At 38.3% G+C, this 22,379-nt stretch overlaps 3 protein-coding genes across 3 annotated transcripts in view; 1 reads left to right on the top strand and 2 right to left on the bottom strand.

Annotated features, from left to right (window-relative positions):
- Positions 1 to 1,811, bottom strand: part of LOC120428895 (uncharacterized) — a 40,071-nt gene extending 38,260 nt beyond the window's left edge. The window contains exons 1-4 of the mRNA XM_052708979.1: positions 1,685 to 1,811; positions 1,083 to 1,168; positions 279 to 1,019; positions 18 to 215 (exon numbers count right to left, since the gene is read on the bottom strand). Coding sequence (XP_052564939.1) covers positions 18 to 215; positions 279 to 1,019; positions 1,083 to 1,148 — 1,005 coding nt within the window. The 5' untranslated portion in view covers positions 1,149 to 1,168; positions 1,685 to 1,811. The remainder of the gene's footprint in view (positions 1 to 17; positions 216 to 278; positions 1,020 to 1,082; positions 1,169 to 1,684) is intronic.
- Positions 1,812 to 1,850: 39 nt separating this feature from the next.
- LOC120428882 (zinc finger protein 808-like) lies at positions 1,851 to 6,713 on the top strand. Its single transcript, XM_052707619.1, has 9 exons — positions 1,851 to 2,259; positions 4,297 to 4,482; positions 4,540 to 4,794; positions 4,850 to 5,116; positions 5,176 to 5,415; positions 5,474 to 5,719; positions 5,786 to 6,022; positions 6,077 to 6,463; positions 6,527 to 6,713. The coding sequence occupies exons 1-9, from the start codon at positions 1,996 to 1,998 to the stop codon at positions 6,593 to 6,595; spliced, it is 2,151 nt and encodes a 716-aa protein (XP_052563579.1). The 5' UTR covers positions 1,851 to 1,995; the 3' UTR covers positions 6,596 to 6,713.
- LOC120428898 (zinc finger protein 878-like) lies at positions 6,660 to 21,700 on the bottom strand. Its single transcript, XM_052708978.1, has 10 exons — positions 21,397 to 21,700; positions 20,741 to 21,209; positions 20,272 to 20,679; positions 19,992 to 20,216; positions 18,577 to 18,849; positions 18,400 to 18,480; positions 13,162 to 13,332; positions 12,909 to 13,103; positions 12,657 to 12,854; positions 6,660 to 12,598 (listed from the first exon to the last, which is right to left on the bottom strand). Exons 2-10 carry the CDS (start codon positions 21,188 to 21,190, stop codon positions 12,206 to 12,208), a joined length of 2,394 nt encoding a protein of 797 aa, XP_052564938.1. The 5' UTR covers positions 21,191 to 21,209; positions 21,397 to 21,700; the 3' UTR covers positions 6,660 to 12,205.
- Between the last annotated feature and the right edge of the window lie 679 nt (positions 21,701 to 22,379).

Raw genomic sequence — 22,379 nt, 5'->3', positions numbered from 1 at the left:
TTTTGTTTTGTCCTTACCTTTCCACAGGTTGCACACCGGAAGTTGTTGGCATGGGTCCGGATATGGTTGATACAATTGACTCGACTAACGTGAGTGCTCATGCACTCGGAACATCTGAACAATCCGTTTTCATCCTCGACAACCTTCACGCTTGAGTCAATTTCTTTCACATGTGTTCTCAAATGCATTTTGAGTGTATTCTGGAATTCAAACAACTGAAAGAAAAAAAAAAGAATCATTCAGCGTTACAACATTTAGAAGCATTCCAAATCGCATACCTCACCGCAGACGTTGCACTCAATGCCGATCTGTTTCAGATACATGTGCCACTTGTAATGGGCAACGTAATTTTCGCGCGACGTCAGCTTTTTCGAACATTCGGAACACTGGAAGAGGCCACTTTTATCCGGCGTGGGAACCTGCGGCGGTTCTGTGACCACCACCGAAGGCTGTCGCTTCGCGTGGGCCTGCTTATGAACGGAGAGACCCTTCCTGTTGGTAAACTTTCTTCCGCATATTTCGCACAGATGTTTTCGCTTGAACTTGCGCCCGCTGGAGATCAAAACATCGGCATCGGATTTGCCGAGCTCTGACTTTTTAACCCTTTTCACTATTTTTTTCGATTTAGGCGGTCGACCACGCCTTTTAAGATCCACACGTTCCTTCCCACATGAAACGTTGCTTTCAAGCCTAACATCGTCCTGAGCTGGACGGTCCTCAACCTGACCTTCTTCCACCACCCACTCAACATCCTCCTCCTCCACGGCATCCAAGACATCCTCTATGATAAGTTCGTCCTTTACGATAGCTTCGGAAAACGATGTCGCATCGACCTCGGCACCGCTGGAACCGTCTTCGAGTTCCGGTTTGATATCGATTTCCTCGCTCAGATTGGCATCCGTTTCGTAGACTACAAATGGCACTTCCTCTTTGACTGCAACTTCCGGATTCGTCCAAAATTCGCTGCTCGGAACACGAGCACTCTTGGTCTTCTGGATGTTCGGTGGTCGCTTGAACAGCTGAGAAAAAAATTAGATATTTAAAGATAAATTTTACTTAAAACTATTGGTTTTTCAACATACCAGGCTGTAATCTCGAATGGTCACATTCCGCTTGGGACGCCCCGGCGAGCTTGATGTTCCGTTCATGATAGGGTTTCGTCGAAGTTCTGAAGATGGTTCGTTTAATTGTGTTTAGAATTTTCACAATAGAAAGAAAACCATAAAAAACAGTTGGAAAATTTGGTTTATTCTATCCTAAACATAATCAAATTTTGTTCAAGTGTTTCGAAGGAGCTATTAGACTATGGCAAACAAACTCGCAAACAATCAAACTTTTGGTTTGGTACAGTTTGTCAAATATTTGTCTGTACCCCCGTATGCAAACTTTTTTTGATGTAAAAGTACATAAAATTCCACTAAAGTATCGACATCAATCGACGCGACAGAATGTCCTCTTGAAAATCCTGTCCTAGAATTTATATAAAAAAAAACCTATTCTTAAAACATACAAAAATTGTCTGCTGAAAAAAGTTAAAAGCTCAGGTCAAAATTTGCCTTTGTTTGGCGAGTTTGCCGCAAACAAGTTTGCGAGTTTGGCAAACTGTCAAACACAAAAAAGCGCGAGTTTGTTTGTTGGTTTGCCATAGTCTAATAGCTCCTTAACATTATAACCTGGCACATACCTGGCAATGCAATTGATTCCAACAATAATGTACAAACAAGTATTTGAAACGAAATTAAACTTAAATCATTTAGCTAGATTGATTGTTTTGGTTCAGAAACAGCTTGCCGGTGGCTGCGTACTTTAAGGAATACATGTTCAACTGTCAAAACGTTTGCACTTGTTGCTTTGTTTACTGTCAACAAACATTCAGAGCTCGCGATAACAGGTAAACAATCCCGACTTGTTTCCGTTGGTGTTCACTGTTTCCTCACTCAAACATTAAATTAATTTTCCTCAAAGCGAATTTAAATTATCTCAGGCAAACAAAAAATGGTTGAATCTACAATAATTAATGAAGACGTCCTCAATCCAATACCCGAAAAAGATGGTGGTCAAGCTGAAGTTCCGGCAAATAATCCGCAAAATGATGACCTGGAGAAGATACCGAAATCTTCAAAAAGAAAACCTAGGCGAAAGAGATGGCACTGTGAAAAATGCAATAAATCGTACACTTCCTCAGGCACGTTTAAATCGCACAAATATCGTCACAAGATGTTGGAATCTGGTCGGTTCACGTGTCAGCAGTGTGAAAAGGTAAATATTTAAAATTATTAGAATGGAGTTTAAAAAAAGGCGCAGTGTTAATGCTACAAGCATAACCATCATGACGAAGAACTTACGATGCTTGAATACAGAGCGGATTCGTTAATTCGAAGCTGTCAAAAAACAACGTGCTCGGAATTAGACCAACAATTGGGTTCTAAAATGAAGCTTAGATGGCTGATATTATTGTTTACAGCGATAAAGCTTATTTTTCTGAGTACAATGACCCTTTGTACAACCATAAAGATTTTAAAATGGATTTTTAAATCAATTTTGAAAAATTAACCTCGCGGTCCTTCTTGACAGAAAAGCTCCTACTTGACAGCTAGTTGATCCATCGAAAAAATGTTGTCTTGTCAATTTTTTTTGCGTTAAAATGAAAAAATGTGATTAGAAATGGTTTTTAATCGTGTTTTTTACCATTGTACATAAATATTGACATAGGACTTTAGTACCCAATTGGGGTGAAATATCGATATTAGTTTGACAATTTAGTTTTGACGTTTGAATTAAGAGCGAGTTTTTCACCAATGTGTAACAGGTCGTATCGAGGTGCTCCGATTTGGATGAAACTTTCAGCGTTTGTTTGTTTATACATGAGATGAACTCATGCCAAATATGAGCCCTCTCCGACAAAGGGAAGTGGGGTAAAACGGGCATTGAAGTTTGAGGTCCAAAAAACCTAAAAAATCTTAAAATTGCTCGCATTTCCGTAAAACTTCATCAATTTCAATTCTCTTTGATGCATTCGAAAGATCTTTTGAAGCACTTTAAAATGTGCCATAGACATCCAGGATTGGTTCGACTTTTTCTCTTAGCTTTTGCAAATTACTGTCAAAAATTGATTTTTTTAAAACCTTAATATCTTTTTGCAAAAGCCTCCAACACCCATACTCTCATAGGTCAAAAGATAGGTAATAACATGGACTATAAGCCTACGGTGTTAACTTTTTGGCCAATCGCAGTTTTTCTCATAGTTTTTCGATTTTTCTAGAACAAACATTTTACAACGTTAGTTTTTGCCCTGTAGGCCGCCATAGCGGCACTTTTTGGTCTCAATTTTGTCATATTCGGAATCCTCGGACAATTTCACGTAAGTTAGAAGTATTGGAGTTGTAAATTTGATTGGAAAAATTGCCATTTAGAATGAATGAATTAAAATATTTTTTAACAATTTGTTGGATTAGGGGTAAAACAGGTTTTCGCCTACTTGATACAGCATTTGACGTATTGATCATAGGGTAAATAAGATCTATTTCTTTTTTCAAAAATGTTTTATTTAATTATTTTTTAAATCAAATTTACAACTCCAATACTACTAACTTGCGTGAAATTGTCCGAGGATTCCGAATATGACAAAATTGAGACCAAAAAGTGCCGCTATGGCGGCCTACCGGGCAAAAACTAACGTTGTAAAATGTTTGTTCTAGAAAAATCGAAAAACTATGAGAAAAACTGCGATTGGCCAAAAAGTTAACACCGTAGGCTTATAGTCCATGTTATTACCTATCTTTTGACCTATGGGAGTATGGGTGTTGGAGGCTGTTGCAAAAAGATATTAAGGTTTTAAAAAAATCAATTTTTGACAGTAATTTGCAAAAGCTAAGAGAAAAAGTCGAACCAATCCTGGATGTCTATGGCACATTTTGAAGTGCTTCAAAAGACCTTTCGAATGCATCAAAGAGAGTTGGAATTGATGAAGTTTTACGGAAATGCGAGCAATTTTAAGATTTTTTAGGTTTTTTGGACCTCAAACTTCAAAGCCCGTGTTACCCCACTTCCCTTTGTCGTAGAGGGCTCATATTTGGCATGAGTTCATCTCATGTATAGACAAACAAACGCTGAAAGTTTCATCCAAATCGGAGCACCTCGATACGACCTCTAGAACAAACCGAGCAATATTTACAAATACTGCCTCTTAACGAACCTGCGTTGTACGACTTTCCAAGAGGGGAAAGGGTGTTTCATCTTCAGGCGTTTCAAGTCGATTCGCAAAATTTTGGACTAAATGTTAAAACATTTTTCCAGCGTTTCGTAAACATCAGCACGCTGGGCAGTCATAAGTGCCCGAAAAATCCCGTGCCTGCAGCTGAAAAAACCTGGGTCTGCAAAGAGTGCAACAAAACGTTCACAAATGGCTCCGCATTTTATAAACACGCCTATGATCATCGAGTTGTGAAGGCAGGCAAATTCAAGTGTAAAACATGTGAGAAGGTACATAACATTTTTTGTTCAAGTTAAACAATAGTTTCTAACACCGTTTTTTGGCAGTGTTTTAGGGGCAAAAGTGCGCTTGCGAAACACGTCAAAAATGTGCACCAAAAGGAGAAAAAGACTCGAGCGAAGAAGTTGACAAAGAAGACGAGCAAGCCGGAAGCAGTAAAAAATCCCGTTTCTGCCGATGGCAGATCCTGGGTCTGCAAAGAGTGCGACAAAGTGTTCGGCAATCCCTACCGGTTTTACCAGCACACCTACTATCATCGAAATGTGAAGGCAGGCAAATTCAAGTGTGAACCATGCGATAAGGTACGAGAAATATAGGTTAATGTAAAAAAAAACAGCTTTTAATATTTTTTTAAAGTGTTTTTTCGACAAATACGCGCTCAAAAAACATGAACAAGTTGTGCACAAAAAGAATAAAAAGCCTCAAGCGAAAAAGTTGATCAAGGAGTCTTCTAGCGAGTCGGAATCGGAACAGGTACCCAAAGTGGTGGAAAAGGACGACAAAGGCTTCCTTATGTGTCCTGACTGCGACAAGCGCTTCGAGTTCCGGTTCCAATACACCATCCATGCTCGGCACCACGTTGCTCTGAAACAAGAATTGTACAAGTGCACGCCTTGCGAGTTGGTATGTATTTTTCGTAAGGATCCTAACAGTTTTAAATCTAAAATCAGATTTTTTTTAAGCTTTTCAAAACAAACGCCGAGCTAAAGAGGCATGAAAAAGTTCACGAGAAACAAAAGTCCCGGATATCAAGTGACCCGTACGGCTTGATATGTCCCGAACCAACACTGAAGGAAATAGATGGCATCTACAAGTGTTCCGCATGTGAGAAAACCTTTGAACAGCGACACCTAGGCTTGCGTCATCTTTTGAGACATGGGTTTATAAAGCGGGAAAGGATCCAGTGCAATTTGTGTCCATTGGTAAGCGAAGAGTAGAGCATATTCGTGCGTACAAGTAAATATTGAATGAAATTTACAGACGTTCGCTAACAAAAAGTACCTGGAAAAACATCAAGTGGAGCACGAAGCTCAAAAGGACGTCACGTCAAGTGAATCAAGCAGCGAGGAGGAATCAGGTTCGGACGATTCGTCGATAGATGGAGACAGCGAATTCAAATGTACCGTTTGTAACAAAACATTTTGGGAAAAGCGGCTGTTGGATCGGCATATTCGGAGGCACGAAGCGATCAAGGAGAGCAAATTTCCGTGCAAGCTGTGCGATGTGGTATCTTTTGTTACTGATGTTTTAAATTGTTTTTGCAAGTTACATTGGTTTGTTCAACATTTCCAGCGTTGCGGAGATAAACGAGAGCTGATAAGACACGAGGAGATGCACGCTAGGAAGCAACAAACGACGATTGTTTCTACAGAGAAAGTGCCCCCAATAATCTTGGAAAGAAACAACCACACCGTTTACAAGTGTCCCGATTGTGCGATTATATTCACGAAACAGCGAGTCTATTTCACTCATGCTCAAGGACACGTTCACGTTAGAATTGGGACCTTCAAGTGTGAAACGTGCGGCACGGTAAGTTCCTAAATTCATATCGAAACCTCAGTTTGAAAAATATCTTACTTTCAGTGCTGCCCCACCAGAAGGAGCCTGTTGGCACACATCGAGAAACATCGAACGGGAAAGGTTAAAACGCAAACGGAACTGGACAGTCTTTCCTTCGAGTGTCCCGAGTGCGGCAAGAAGTTTGCGCGAAGACAATTCCTTATCCAACACGTCCAGCGACATGACGCTGTGGAAAAAGGCACATTTCAGTGCAAGGTCTGCGCCAAGTTCTACGGCTCGCGGGTAATACTGGCCAGACACGAGACGATCCACGGCGGCAAGGACACGCTGGAAGAGCTAAAGTGTTCCGAGTGTGACTTTATCTGCGCTTCGCGGCTGTCGCTAGTCTCGCACCTCCAGAGGCACGAGGCCAAACGGAGCGGGGCGTTTGAGTGCAGCGTGTGTGGGAAGGTTGGCTTCTTGTTACATGGTATGGTGGATTGGAAATGTGTACTGATTGTCTTTTCTTTTCAGAAAATGGGATCCAAATCCGAACTTGTGGTTCATAAAAGTAAACACACTGAAGAAACAAAGGGCGATTAAATTATCCTAACATAACTTTCAAGGACTTCTCATATATTTTCTTCTTAATGCGAGGCAAATCTAATATGTACAGCAAACACATTTTTATATTTTGAAATAAATGTTGGATAAACTGAAATGTTATTTTATTACAAGCTAAGTACGGAGCTCGGAAGGAAAAAAATCAAAATAAGACTTTCTAGGCATTATCCCAAAAATGCATATCTTTTCGTCACAGTGTCCTGATCTCGGCCCTGATGCAAATCGAGCTCGAGCTGTCACAGTCCCAGCGAAATATTGTCGCCGCGGCACTAAACCGAATTGAGCAAGTTTAACTCTCGCGACGATTTTCTGTCGCGAAATATCTGTCAAGCATGTTTAAGTGATTTTGAATCAGTGTGTTTGCTTTTTTTGTTTTGACGGCTTTGGATGATGAGAAAAACGTGGCTGATATTTTCTGGTCTGCCAAGGAAATGGAATGCTTTAGATTAAATTATTGTTTCAAAACTTGGTTTTTAGTTCTACTACCACTAGAACTGTTTCATTTGGGGTAATTTATGAAGTTCAGTCAGTTTCCAGCTCCAGGAAAAGACGCAAAAGGGAAAAAAGTCTTGGTTAAGTTGCTGATTACGGATCGATTACCGTCTGAATAAAACAAAAATAAGTGGCCTCATTGTCGAAGGACCTCAATCCGGTCCGTTGTGTCCTCTCACCGGGAGAGTTTTGCCGATGCGGGATGTTGCGGGTGTCGATTGAATAAGCTCTATAGCGTCAAAATGGAAAGACCCAGCCACCAATTTGAAAATCAAAAGCGCCGTAATTGTACTCTCCAAGCTAGACATCATGAAAAGGTCCATCCGGATGATCGAATCCACGCTCACAGAACGATTTCCGGTAGATTTTCGTGATCGATTCCATGCTCCGTGTAAGACGCGGCGCGAGTCTTGTCGCAGCTCAACTGGCGACATTTCAGTTTGGTGCCGCGGCGAAATATTGTTTTGGTTTCGCGTGTGACATTTGAGGTACACTCTGAAAAGAAACAACAGAAAATTGCTTCGCGAAATGAAAAACACTCGCGCTGTTATTTCGATTTATTTCAAAAACCACAATATTAGGTTTTACAGCGTGACGTCACGAGCGCACACGCACACACATTTTTACAGAGACACAGGTGCAAAAAATGTAAACAGTGCAGCCAAGCTGTCAAATTTCTAACCTAAAAATCGAGTCGGCGTAAAACCTAATGTTGGCACACATATCGGGCGGTCAGAAAAAAAACAGCTAGAAGTCGCATGACAAAAAACTTTTGCTAGAAAGAGATAGCAGATCTGATGCAAACAAACCCGCAGCTGTCATGTAAACATTCTTTGAATGTGTTGGTAAATTTCTGACTAGAAAGCCATGCAAAAATTAAAAAAATAAAAACTTAAAATATTATTTCGAATGCCTGAAGAAAGTTTTGACGAGGCCAACTGATAATCAAGTACGAACTTTATTCAAATTTGTCAAAAGGATTAAAATTTGTTTACAGATTTAAAAAAAATAAGCTTTTGAATTAAAAAAAATTTTTTTTTTCTTAAACTTTGAAGCGTTTCTGATATGATTTTTTTTAAATTTTAGAACTCCTTCATTTCAGTAGTTTTATGTTTTTCCTTTTTATAGCTTATTTTTTATAATTTAAGTTTTTTGTGTTTAAAAAATTTAGATTTATTTTTTAGTTCTAGATTATTGAAATTTGATTTTTGACAATTTAGAAATTATGGAACTTTACAATTTTTATTTTATTTTGTAATATCGCTTTTTTCAAAATTTAAATTTTTAAATGCAGGAAGAGCTTTCAAATTTTAGAATTTCTTAACCTTTGAAAATTTTCATCTTAATTTTTTTGAATTTGTTTCTTTTTTTCCAAACATTTACTTTTTTTATATTCTTAAAACCTTGATTTTTTGTGGACGCGCGGTCAATTATGTGGCATTGTGTGTGAAAAGAAAAGAATTTTATTTCGTGTTTCATCTTGGTTGGCTTGCCCACAAGCAGAAGAAAATCAGTTCAATTTGTTGGGTGGTGACGCGCGGTCAATTATGTGGCATTGTGTGTGAAAAGAAAAGAATTTTATTTCGTGTTTCATCCTGGTTGGCTTGCCCACAAGCAGAAGAAAATCAGTTCAATTAGTTGGGTGGTGACGCGCGGTCAATTATGTGGCATTGTGTGTGAAAAGAAAAGAATTTTATTTCGTGTTTCATCCTGATTGGCTTGCTCAAGTCCTTCCTATATCATCGTTGATCGGGAGGTACGACGTCGTGTGAATTGTTGCATTAAAATAAGTTTAAGTATTACTGCAAATGACTGTAAAAAAGTCCTTCCTATATCATCAATGTCGTCTGGGTAATCGTGATGAAAAATTACATTTATTCAGTATTTAAATACCTGTGCGCGAGTGTTTTGGTGTGCTAATTAGAAAGACCTTCCCATAGCATCGTTGCTCGGGAGGCATCGAAAAGCCAATACCTTATCCTACTAACCCAAAAAAAAAAAAAATAATCACGTGATGCTTGAAGGAGATGCTGTGGATTCAACGGTCTCAAGCGGTATCAACAAGTATATAGCGAAAAACTATGTGCTTGATGAGTCTGCAACTTCAACTATCGGACTAACATTTTTTTTTTTTTTTTTTGGGAGGGTGATCCAGCCGCACATCGTTGATGTCGAAACCTCTAAACTGGGCCCTCGTCCTGTCACGTCCGTCAGTAGTCTTGTCGTACATTACAACTAGAACCAGATCTGCCAATGAATTAGTACACTTCGACCAAATAAACACTGACGCTGTATGGATCTGACTCTAGAATAAATGCACAGTTGTGTGTTATTCATAAGTCCAAAATGTTCAATTATTCATATAAGTCCAAATATTCATTTGCGGATAACTACCTAACTTGAATTGAATACAAGATTTAAAGCAACTTATCCGAAAGCTACTCTTATCTCAAATCCCCGACATTTTAATTATTAACAAAAAAAAACGTTTCTTTTAAAACCTGTCTGGCTTCTTTTAAAAAACAAAAAAAAAATAACAGTTGATATTTTACAAGTCGTGAATTGAAAAAGAGACAACCATTTGTTCGTCAGAATTCCAGTAGATCCTCGATTCGCAACAATGGTCGATACAATCATAATCCGACAACCGTTAGTTCAACAGATCAACGAATTTAGTCCGATATCATTTCACTATTGATTGATCGAGACTCTATGGAAATTTTGACAAATCAGAATGGTTTTTATGCTACTTGAATGAAAATCACCGATTCTGATAGAATTACTGAATTCACTGTTACTAATTTTGTCCCTAAATAACTAAAGGCAAAGTATAAAAAGTTGATATTTATAGTTAAAATCCTAAATTCTACAAACACTATTTTTTTAAACCCGCATCCTAACCTGACACCCACATTAAGATAGGGAAAAATCACATATGTAGCGGTTCATTGTACAAATGTGATATTTCCACTATCAGAGAACCTCCTTGTCTCGATGACAGCTTACCGGCCATCGATTAAGCCCTGAGACTACGCCAAAGTGGGTTCTCGCAGCATGAAGTGGTGTCCATGTGTAAAAATGGAAGCTTCAGCAATATACTGAACACTTCGATTTTAATTCCACATCGAATCAAATCATACTCTTTGCCAAACAAGCATCAAACCTATGACACTCATTATGACAAAGCCCAGGGAACTTCAACTATCGGACTAACATTCCTCCCTTTTGTTGAACTGCAGGCTTCTTGGGAGGGCGCCGGTATTGATTAATAAAGTCGGGGTCTTCAGAGGTTAAACAGTGAACGGATGGTTGGCTCCCACTGATCATTTTTGATTCATTGTTTAACTTCAGCTGATCTGTCAATAACGGAGTAGCAGCTCATTGGCAGTCAACCATGCTCATGCTCATGCTCATTCTTAAAACCTTGATTTTTTGAATTTATAAAAACTTAGGTTTTTATACTCAGAACTTCTTTTGAGACTCCTTAATTTAAGCGGGTTTGAGTTATTAATATTGATTTTAAAATTTGACCATCCAATTTTGTTAAATTTTCTAATTAAAATTTTATCATTTTCTGAACTTTAAATGTTTGATTGTCTGAATTTTGAAATTTTAGAAAATCTTAGAACTTAGAATTTTTGAGCTTTCTGAAGTTTGGAATATTTTAATTTTTGAATTTTCAAACTCCAGTATTTTTGAATTTTTAGATTTTTATTAAACTTATAGGGGAAATTCTCGTATGTTTGGCAGGTCAAGCACTCGCTCCTAACTCCATCCAATTTGCTGATTTTCACTATTTAAACAACTAATTTTGCAAAACTTTTGATAGAAACTTGCTTGCTCACTTCTTATTGAGCTATTTATCACTCGATTTCAGTTGAAAACGCTTTTAATTAGCTTTAATTGAATGTCAAAGTTCTGACTTGCCTACATTAGAGGCACGCTGAAATTAGATGCTGTTCCCCTATTTTTTCAAGTTTTCAGTATTTAAATTATAGAATTAACATAACTGAATTTTTAAATTCTTGAATAGTAAATTTTTTTAGAAGTATTTTGTGTTATTTGTGTTTTGTTTTTGAATGTTCTAAATTTTGTTCTTTTAAAATTTTAGATTTTTTTGAGTTTCGGTTTTTTTAAATTTCGATTCCCATCTGATGCAACCTTCCATCGGATGAGGAAGTAAAATGTCGGTCCCGGCCTTGGTTGTTAAGCCGTTAAGTCATTCCAGGTGTAGGAGTCGTCTCCATGCCATAAGTACAAACAACACACCAAACCAAGCCTACTCCGGTGGAATCGCTGGCGGCGGTTGGACTCGCAATCCAAAGATCGTCAGTTCAAACACTGGGGTGGAAGGTTCCTTGGAGTAAAAAGAGGTTTGGGTGCTCTCCTTATTCAAGCCTTCGGACTCCTAGGTTCGAGCAGAAACTTGCAATAGAGACCACAAAAGACCCGGGGGTCGTTAATGTGGATGGTTTGGTTTTGGTTTTGATTTTTTTTAATTTAATGTCTCTGTTCAAAATTTTGAATTTTGGAAATCTTGAATTTAAGATAATTGAAATTTCTGAATATCCGTTTGTTTAAGTATTAATTTGGGAATTTCTGAAATTTTAAATTATAAATATTTTGTAATTTTTTAATTTCGGATTTTCTAAACATCTGAGTTTTTAAATTCCTGAATGTTGAATTCCCAGTTTTTTTTTAAATTTTTGAATCATGATATTTGATCTAAATATTTTTCTTTTTCATTTTCTGGGCTCCCGTTTTTTTATATATTTTTTTCAATTTCTTAGTTTCTGCTTTTTACGGTTCGACCTAATAAGGGACCGCTCAAGAAAAATCTTTTTGTGATCTTGATCGTGCCTTGAGCGCCGTACTAACCTATCGAAAAATTAAAAGTGCAACATGGAGTTAAACTTTCTGTGCAGTTGCTGTGCAGCATAACATGGCTTTTCAAAAAGTTTAACTCCATGTTACCGGCTCACATCTCTCTTTTTAATTTCTCGATAGAGATCATTTTTTGTAACACAGACTAACAGAAAGAGGTCCATCAATAAGAGTTCTTTAATGATTGTTTGCCTCAACGTACATCACTCAATTTCAGGCCACCTGTGTGTCTTTGGTGGACAAACCCTCCGCGGCACTGCTTGACTCTCCGTTCAATTGCCGGCTGGTGTTGTGCGCAAGCATGTTCTGGTTCTTATGCTCCGAGTGACCATTCTGCTTGGGTTCATGAGTTTTGAGGTGCTTTTCCAGCACGACCTTTGTGGTGCAAGCGCGCCCACAAATCTGGCACCGATACTTGCCCGTTTCGAGCGCCTCGTGGCGCAGGATGTGCTTCAGGCAGGACTGACGATTCTCGTACGTCGTGTCACACTTGGGACACTTGAAGTGGCCCCGCTCGTCGGTCAGGATAAGATCCACCGCCGAGGGTTTCCGCAATTCGTGGAAGTTTTTCGTGTGGGTTTGGAGTTCTTTGTTGGAGGCAAAGTGCTGAAAAGTTTCTCATTTTTTAGAAATTTACGATATTTGTAAGATGCTAAGAATTTACCTTCCCACAGAGGTCACACTTGTAGGTACCGTTGATAATGTGGGCGTGCCGACGCATGTGTCGGATCAGGAAAATTTGCTGCGAAAACGTTTTGCTGCACTCGAAACAATTGTAAACGCCATTCGAGCCCAACATCACCTTTTTCTCGCACTCTTGCCGAGTTGTGTGACCCTTGAGACAGTTTTCCGATCCAAAGCACTATAAATAAAAAAAAATAAGTCAAATTGATCAGATACCTTTGAATCAACTTACTTTCTCACAAATTTTACACTGGAAAGTCTTATTTTCGATATGCATGTGCGACTGCAAGTGCTGCTCGTAAGAATCCTTCGAGTAGCACGGTTTGTTGCACATTTTGCAAATCGTAACTTCGTCAGCCAGCTCAGGCCGAATAAACTTGTGAACTTCCCACTCGTGCTGCAGCGAGCCGGATCGGGCAGTGAATGGCTGAAAGGAAACGTCCCAAAATTAGTTCAATTTCAATAAAACCCTAAACATCCCTGACCTTATGACACAACTGACACTGGAACTTTTTACTCTCTACGTTCCGATGGCTGGCACGGTGTTTGTACCACGCCTTCACTGCGTCGAACGTCTTGTCGCACGTGGCACAGTACAGAGGGCGTCCCTTGCAGCTTGGCGCGTGCCGCTTCAGACGGCACGGCTTGTCGAAGCTCTGGAGAAATATTTAATTATTTGTTGTAAGAATTGCGAATCAATTGCAAGTGCATACAGTCATCCCACATATTCGGAACACCCACAAATTCGGAACACTTTTGTGGTAATTTTTCAATAGAATGCAAAATGCAACTTTTCTGCCGACCCTGCTATTTTTAAGGCCTTTATTTGGACATTCTTTTGCTATTTCACCAGTAAAAGTAATACTTTTCAAACAAAAACTGCATTTCAAGACTATTTTATCCAGAGCAGCAAGATACTGCCTCCAAATTGCCCGTTCCATGATTGTGGGATGTTATTGTGTCTCCCACAATTGTGGAACACCTGAATTTAACTGATATTTTCACAAAAAAGTTATCAGACCATTCATAAAACATCACTAACCATGAGTTCTATTAGGTTTTACACCGTGACGTCATTTGACAGCTCGCGTGCACTGTTTACATAGACTTAGTCGCGTTCGAACGGAAAGTGCTGGGTATTTTTTTTATTCAAAATCGGCCGAAATTACAAAAGTCAAGTGGTAAGTAAATTGTTAGTGAATTTATTTGCAAGATTTCAAGTTTTTTTTTTAAATTCATTGCAGGAAACCGAAGGCGAAGTGGGCGGCAAACTTGTCTACATGCTCGCTGAACCCGAACGAAAAAGAAACCGTGCTGCTGACTGAGATGGTCAAGCAATGCCTTGTTCCGACGCTCTGCCTGGAATTACCGATCACCAAGGACATGCAAGTCCCAGAAAACTACCGCACCGTCTTCCGACCGCTTATGCTCCAGCTCCAGCTCCCGAGGACATGGTCAAGTTCAATCTCGAGCGCTGCAACCTCGCCCTCCTCCACCAGCAGAACACCGGCAGACTCTTCATCGTCCTGTTTGAGAAGAAAAAGAAGCTGCTCTCGGAGGTTTTCCGTTGTCGAAGGCCTGCGAAGCGGAACCACTCCAAAAGAAGCTAAAACGCTACCACCGCAACCCGCTCAGGCCTAAGAGGGTCTCCAGATTGTTAACGAATGTACCGGCGCAGAATGGAGTACGCGTATCGCAAGGAACGACATGATCAAACTGCTGTTTAAAAACAATCCGGAGAAGCCGCCGGAAATCGAAGAGCTGGGCGAGGAAGGAGTTGGAACCGTGCAGATGTGTGTCGGAGTATCGGCGGATCCGTTTGCGGTGCGGAACTATTATCCTCCTCGTGGGCGATTCTTGACGTGGGCCTGACGGAAAAGGACAGTTTGGCCTTGGTTCAAATTAGTACGAACTAGTAGTTCGGTTCAACAAACAACTGGTCTCCGGCACCTGGCAGCGAGGGTGCTTCAATCTACAGCCATTCTTCGCCAGTTCTGGAATCACGGATACACGTTGGCGTTGATTGCTCCTACGAGGTGATCCCAGGCCCTGGGTGACCACTGAAATCCCATTTTTAAATTTCCTACTTTTTCCTGACTTTTCCAGATGCTCAAATAGTTACCATTTTTTATCTAAAGAATAATTTCAAATTATTACTTCAATAAATTCGTAAAAAATATTACAAAGGGGAATGCTCTCATTATTATGAATCAAATTTTTTTTTAAAGAAACATTAAGATTTTGTTTTTACTGGCTATGAAAAAGGATTGAAATTTCTTTAATTTTATTAATTTGTCATGATTCCAGTTATCAAAAAACTTCAAAATATGTTAAGGAATTCGCTTTTTAAAAAAATCTACCTGATTCCCTTTTCCATCTTCTGAATTTTGATTTTTAATATTTGAATCAATGTTGATCGTCGTCGGTTGATCTATAGAGTTTTCGCTTCATTGAAAACCCTATTTTGATAAGACTAATTTACCAATAATTTGATGCGAAATGTTTGAAGACCCAAATCCTTTAATCATATTTGTAATAACTTAGTCCAATGTTCTTTGAATTTATTTTATTGCAATTTTTTAATATTTTTCATAATATTTTTAATACGTAAAAGTAATTAATTTTATTCATTCTAAACGAAAAACTTTTGGATTTTAATCGATGTTTTTTCGTTTAAGCGGATTCAAATATCTTTAAAAAAAATTCAAGTTATTCATAAAAGTTTGATGCTGGGGTGTAAAAGTAAATTATGGCCATTCATTACAGGCTGGCGCAAATAAAAATATTTCTTCCAAAAAAAATCGTCATTGCATATGGAATGAGTTGATGTCCTTTATAAGATTTCACCAAATTTTAAAATATACCCAGAACCTAGGGATTTTCACTTTTTTAATTAAATATACTTTATTGAATCTTTCTTATAATAATTACAATTGATTTACATAATAAGTGGATCACCTTCTGCTTTAGTTAGCTTTTTGTGAATTAAACACTGTTCATTTTCATAACCTAAAAAGTATATGATTTATCATTTCTCTAATACTAGGTACAATGAGAAAAAGACGCCATGTACATTTGCGACGAAAAGCGAAACATAACAAAACATCCCCTTCACTTGCAAACGGCAGGGTGATACAAACAAAAAATATTACTGTAATGAAAAAAGTAACTTACTTTTGAATTAAAAAGTGCTGAAAATTTGCTTATTTTTCTAAAACTTTTATTTTTTAAAGGGTTGAAATGGATAAAAATAAACATTTTTATTGTTTTAAAAATAACATGTTTGTTGTGCAATTGTCTTAGGAAAACGAAAAATATCATATCAAAAAATGGGGGTCCCCAGAGCAAAAATTAACAACCACAAAATTCACTAAAAGAAAAAGTGTCTATTTTATGTATTAATCTGTCTTACCCAAAGCGTTCTCAGTCTCAGATGGCAGTCCCAGATGTCTCCTATAAGCTCCAGGTCAAATCGAGTTGATATCTGGATGGAATACTTTTTTATTCGAGTTTGAAATTTTTTCTATTTTTTCACAAAAATGCCAATAACTCCCTTTAGATTTAGCCAATTGGGATGAATATATGATATTATGAATATTATGATATTATGAATAGGGATTTTCACTTTTTTTAATTAAATATACTTTATTGAATCTTTCTTATAATAATTACAATTGATTTACATAATAAGTGGATCACCTTCTGCTTTAGTTAGCTTTTTGTGAATTAAACACTGTTCATTTTCATAACCTAAAAAGTATATGATTTATCATTTCTCTAATACTAGGTACAATGAGAAAAAAAAAATGTGAAGAAAACATAACCCAACCTAAAACTAACTTAAACTTACAATAAACTAAACCAATTCTTAAATCAAGGGGTATTCCGAAATAGCACATTTTTCCCTGAATATGTGACACTTTGATTTTTCTTCAATGAACTATTCTATATCTATGTAAATCTTCCGAAACGATAATTAAAACTGATTGTTGGCACATTTATTGAGTTTTAACTTCCTGTAATCAAATATATGGTAGCTCTTTGGTATAAATATCAGGGCTTTATAAAATTCAAAAACTTTTGTTAATTATAATTGTTTTTTTTTTTAAATAATATTTCAAGTTGGCAGAATTCCTTTAGTGTGACAAAAACTATAAAAAATATTTTTGCAACAGTAATCACATTAATAATAAACTCAAATAGCCTTTTCACACTGAAATAGATTAAAATATCAGAAGAAAGCTTAAATTTAAAGTAAGTTGCAAAAGACAAATTGAGTGAAATAAATTTGAAGATTGTGCAAAATATTAAAAAATTATTCAAGAGTTAGAAAATAATGTTCAGAAACCTATGTGCTTGGCATTCCCGACTTTTTGACAAAAAATTACAAATTCCCGACATTTCCCCGATTTTTGCGGATCTTGGCAAATTCCCGACTTGAGTGGCCACCCTAAATGATCCTGGTGCTTCGGGATAACGAGCGAGATGAAGTAGTTGGCCAACGCCAACCCCTTCCTGCAATTCGGATTGACCCGAAGGACCACATTGGAATGCTAATCAACTACAGTCTAGCGGACCATGTCGTCAAGGAGCTGCTAGATTATTAAGGATAAAAATAAATTCTTTGACTAAAAAAACAAGTTTGATTTTATATGTCAGAAATAATAACGTCTGATTAAAATAAAAGCCAAACAGGACTTGAAAATTCCACTGTCCATCAATTAAACTCGAAACCAGGATCACGTCTCTAGTTGTAGATTGAAGCACCCTCGTTGCCGGGTGCCGGAGACCAGTTGTTTGTTGAACCGAACTACCAGTTCGTACTAATTTGAACCAAGGACAAACTGTCCTTTTCCGTCAGGCCCACGTCAAGAATCGACAACGGAAAACCTCCGAGAGCAGCTTCTTTTTCTTCTCAAACAGGACGATGAAGAGTCTGCCGGTGTTCTGCTGGTGGAGGAGGGCGAGGTTGCAGCGCTCGAGATTGAACTTGACCATGTCCTCGGGAGCTGGAGCTGGAGCATAAGCGGTCGGAAGACGGTGCGGTAGTTTTCTGGGACTTGCATGTCCTTGGTGATCGGTAATTCCAGGCAGAGCGTCGGAACAAGGCATTGCTTGACCATCTCAGTCAGCAGCACGGTTTCTTTTTCGTTCGGGTTCAGCGAGCATGTAGACAAGTTTGCCGCCCACTTCGCCTTCGGTTTCCTGCAATGAATTTAAAAAAAAACTTGAAATCTTGCAAATAAATTCACTAACAATTTACTTACCACTTGACTTTTGTAATTTCAGCCGATTTTGAATAAAAAAAATACCCAGCACTTTCCGTTCGAACGCGACTAAGTCTATGTAAACAGTGCACGCGAGCTGTCAAACAGAAATTCACGATTGAGGTTAGCCGCGACGGCGTAAAACCTAATTGGTTTCAGAGTGCAAAGTCATTATTTTGCAAAAAAAATATGTACACCTGGAGAGAAAAAAAAGTTTGTTTACATCGTAAGAAAAAAGTGTTCCGAATTTGTGGTTTTCAATGGTCAATGTTTTTCTTCGAAAACTTGATATAAATCGTAAAAATGTACAGCCGGTCTATACATCAATCGAAAGATCGTAAGAAAAGCTTTCACATGAAGGTAAAAGCAAATCATTATGTCCAATTATCGATTTGTTATGATTTTTTGAACATTGGCCGATCTGTAAACTGTTCCGAATATGAGGGATGAGTGTACCTTATCGCAGGTGTTGCAGAAATACAGCTGCTTATGTTCTTCCCGCTGGTGCCGCTGTATATCGCGCTTTTTAGGAAACGACTGCAAAATAATTATTTTGTTAGTAGTGACACTTCACACAGACGCCCTTGTTTACATCACGCCACTACGAGTATGACGCAAACCTCTCAACCTTACCAGCTGGCAAATTGTGCATGCAAATTTTCCGGGAGTGATGTCGCTGCTGGGACCGTTACTGTCCTCCTCAGCAGAGGCGTACTGGTTCAAGCCGGGTGTAACCGGTTCCGGACCGTCAGGGACGCCGCTAGCCGGTTCAAAAGGTGGGGTGTCATCCTCTAAGATCAGTTCCTCCTTTACCACGCTTGGGAAGCTGAAGTTTGAGATGTTCGGTTTCTGGTCCGGAAGTGCAACGGGAACTTCCGGATGGTGGAAGTTGGCCGGTGGTTCGGGCTAGAATGTTTAAAGAGGTGAATTTTGCGTTCAACCTTTTTATCACTTCGGAAATGCTTACCCAGTCAACGGCTTCGACCTTGATGTTGGGTTTGACGTCAATTTCTTCCATAATTTAATAAATGTATTATGTTTATTCAGATCACAAGAATAAATAACTTTTTATTCTAAAATCAATTTTGAGGAATGAAACCCATTTGCATTGAAAAATAAATGTTTGGCTCGAGACGTCACTACAATGGCTGCGTACGTTTTGTTTATGTTTTTAGAGCACGTTAAATAAAAGTTAGCCAAATTCTAGAATAATGTGAAATAAAAAGACACATATTGTAAATCCCCAGTTTGCACGTTCTTCAAAGGCAATCTTCTTATGAGAAATTGGGCAAACTTTCCGATGGAAATATTTTTTAGGCTGAAAAATCAGGTCTTAACACTTGTAGCCCCAACGAGGGCAAAAAGGTTGGAAATGCAACTTCACCGGCTCTTTGAACCGTTGGAAAAAAAAATGGAAATCTGGAGTTTTTTTTTTAAAAAGGACCAATAAACCAAATTTTCAGTTTTTGCTTTTTGGGTGTTTTGCAATACCCCTGACTCAAGGCGGTTCTAAAGACACCCAAAAAGCAAAAACTGGAAATTTGGTTTATTGGACCTCTTCAAAAAAAAAAAAAAACTCCAGAAATGCTTTTTTCATTATAACTTAGTGTAGACGCATCTGATTTGGAGGAGACTTGGAGGTGATTCTTGACAACCTTCCGGTTCGAATTAGAGAGCCTGGAGCTTATTAGAGAACAGCCATCTCAAACCAAAAGTACGAATCGAAGCACGAGAACTGTCAAACGAAGGTAGCAATCAAGCAAAAGACAAAGTTTTTTGCCCGAATTATTTGTGAAAAAAAACACATTTATTTAAACTCATTATTTATCATGATTTCACTCAGTTATAGATAATCATTCAGAACTGTTATGGCAGCCATAATTGCGCAATGACATATTTAAAAAAAAAATGAACCGGCTGAATTTTATGCCTGCTTCTTTTTATGGGCCAGTATATGTTTGCGAAGTTCCGTGTCCCTTCCGTAACACTAGAAAGCAAAAACACGTTTCGAAACATTCCAAAAAACTAATGTTTATCGGTAAGCTCACCTTGCCGCACTCGCCACACTGGAACGTTCCATTTCTTACGTTTTCATGCCTCCGGATGTGCCGCTCACACCCGGCCAAGTCCAGAAACGTCTTCGGGCACTCGGAACACCGGTAAAGTTTGGTAGTTTCCGCTTCGCTGGGAGTGACTGGCTTCGGTTTGCCTGCAGTTGGCTCGCCACCATGGGATCGTGCGTGTCTCAGCAGTTCCGAGTTGGTTCCGTACAGCTGCAAGGGTGCATTGATTTGAGTTGTGTGTTTTTAAGATAGAAGATTTCGTTACCTTTCCACAGGTATCACACTCGAACGTTTTGTTTCGAATTGCCGAATGTCTCTTGATGTGCTGCTGGCATAATCGCCGCAATAAAAACGCTTGATTACACTCGCCGCATTTAAACATACCATTTTCCTCGACAACGTCATATTTGGGCAACTTTTCGCACTTTTCATGCGCAACGTGCTGCCGCAGTGAATCCTGCTCGAAGAAACACATGCTGCAATATTCACAGCGGAACATGCTCTGCAGCTGCCGCTCGTGAGTCAGCAGATGGCTCCGGTAGCTGTCGTTGGTGTCACTCAACGTGGGACATAGCGGACATTTCCGGATCCGGTTGGCCACGGCTGACCGCGCGCTGCTCTGAAAATGCACTCTGTGCACGTGTCGAGTGAGATCGCGCCGCGTGGCAAAGGGCTGAAATGGTGCGACTGAAATGAGGTGCAATTTACAAAGAAAAATCTTTCTTTCATCTTACTCTTTCACAGTAACTGCACGGATATTTAATGTTTTTGATATTGGAGTGTCTCAATCGGTGGGTGTTGTACGATCGTCTGCAGTTGAAGGTTTTGTTACATTCTTGACAAAACAGATCTCTGCTTCCATCAGGAATCCTCGAGTCATCCGTTGCGTCTTCTGATTCGTTAATTTCCTCGATAATGAGCTCCTCTTTCACTATCGTTTCGCTGGAAAACTGTGTGACTTCGGTTTTTTCCGGTTCCTGTTTGGGGCGACGAACGGCCACTACTGGGACTAAAATGACCTTGGTATGGTCCGCATTTATGAAGCATAAGGAAGTTGTTGTCGTTGGTTTAATGACTTGAGGATTTTCCGGAAATTCTTTTTCCAACTTGATTGTTGTTGAATGCTCTGCACTCTCTTCAACTGGTTCTCTTTTTATTATTTGTGATAAATTTGCTTCAGACATGTTGTGATCCACTTAGGTCCTATTTGGTGAATGATCAATGGAGCACCCGCAGTCGAGCAGTTTTTGACAGTTCGCTCCATAAGAAATACATTGTAGAAAAAAGCAAAAACTGCTCGAATGGAAGTGCTCCATTGATTTTATAATAAAAATTCTTTTTTTTTATTATTTAATTTTTATAATTTTAATCTTAAAAACTTTTCTACTACCTCCTATATTTTACAGGTTTCCAATGCAGATATGTAAGACCGTTGAAAACTGAAACATCCCAAAATGTACATTTGATAAAAAATAAGCTAACAAATTTCCAAACACTGACTCTTATTCGAGAAAAGTTCACTCTTGAATGAGTATTTTAAGTACACTTTCGAAAAACGAAAACGTAAATTTTAGCTCAATTTTTTACGAAAATTACTACTTGGCTTTGTTAAGAGTATAAAGTTTAGATTATAAGAAATTTAAATATGGATTTTTTTCGAAACAAGAAACAGCTGATTTTATTATGATGCACTTTGCTACACCGTAAACAAAAATCATGAATTGCTGAGTTCGTTATCCCACTTTATCATACGAATTTTTGAGTTCAACTAATATAATACTTTTTTTGGTTCACAACAATTTAAAAAAAAGTGGGAAAACGAACTCAGTTGATTGTGGTTTTGGTTAAGCGTGCATGCATCAAAATAACAAAAGCACGCAACCTGTTCTTTTACACGAAGTTATTTCACTTTCGAGAAGCGTGTAACGCTTCAGATTGCACGCTTAAATCAAAGTATGCTTAAGTGTCAAACGCTACTCATGATTGAGTTGTAAAATCAAGGGCAAGATTAATTTAAGCAAACTTTGCATGAATCTGAGTAAATTTCATGAAATTTTCATTGAAGTTTACCCATTTCTTAACATTAACACTAAACTTTCTGATCAATCATCATTTTGCAGTTTTCCGCCTCGAAACACAATTTTTAGAGAAATCAACAAAGGATAGTTGCTTGCTAATTTTTATATGAACTATTTATTACTTTGAAAACGTCAAAAACATTTTATGTCACCTGTAATTTAAGGCCAAAGTGCTGATAAGCCGATAACAGAAATGCGATAAAAAAGGGTATATTTCTCTCATTTGCTCAATTATTTTTTGCAAATGAAACTTCAAATTCCTCGATAGAAAAATAAGCATTCTGGACATGAAACA

The sequence above is a fragment of the Culex pipiens genome, chromosome 2, assembly GCF_016801865.2.
Source record: "Culex pipiens pallens isolate TS chromosome 2, TS_CPP_V2, whole genome shotgun sequence".
Taxonomy (NCBI): Eukaryota; Metazoa; Arthropoda; class Insecta; order Diptera; family Culicidae; genus Culex; species Culex pipiens.
The sequence above is the reverse complement of the archived record's forward strand: the minus strand, read 5'-3'. Positions and strand labels throughout refer to the sequence as shown.

Excerpts from the sequence above, each read along its gene's own strand:
- LOC120428882 (XM_052707619.1), top strand. The coding sequence starts at position 1,996 with ATGGTTGAATCTACAATAATTAATGAAGACGTCCTCAATCCAATACCC. Across the intron at positions 5,416-5,473 it reads AGTGCAATTTGTGTCCATTG|ACGTTCGCTAACAAAAAGTA; the intron begins GTAAGCGAAGAG and ends TGAAATTTACAG. Across the intron at positions 6,464-6,526 it reads AGTGCAGCGTGTGTGGGAAG|AAAATGGGATCCAAATCCGA; the intron begins GTTGGCTTCTTG and ends TTTTCTTTTCAG.
- LOC120428898 (XM_052708978.1), bottom strand. The coding sequence starts at position 21,190 with ATGTCTGAAGCAAATTTATCACAAATAATAAAAAGAGAACCAGTTGAA. Across the intron at positions 20,680-20,740 it reads CGTGCAGTTACTGTGAAAGA|CCCTTTGCCACGCGGCGCGA; the intron begins GTAAGATGAAAG and ends GCACCATTTCAG. Across the intron at positions 18,481-18,576 it reads CATGCACAATTTGCCAGCTG|TCGTTTCCTAAAAAGCGCGA; the intron begins GTAAGGTTGAGA and ends ATTATTTTGCAG.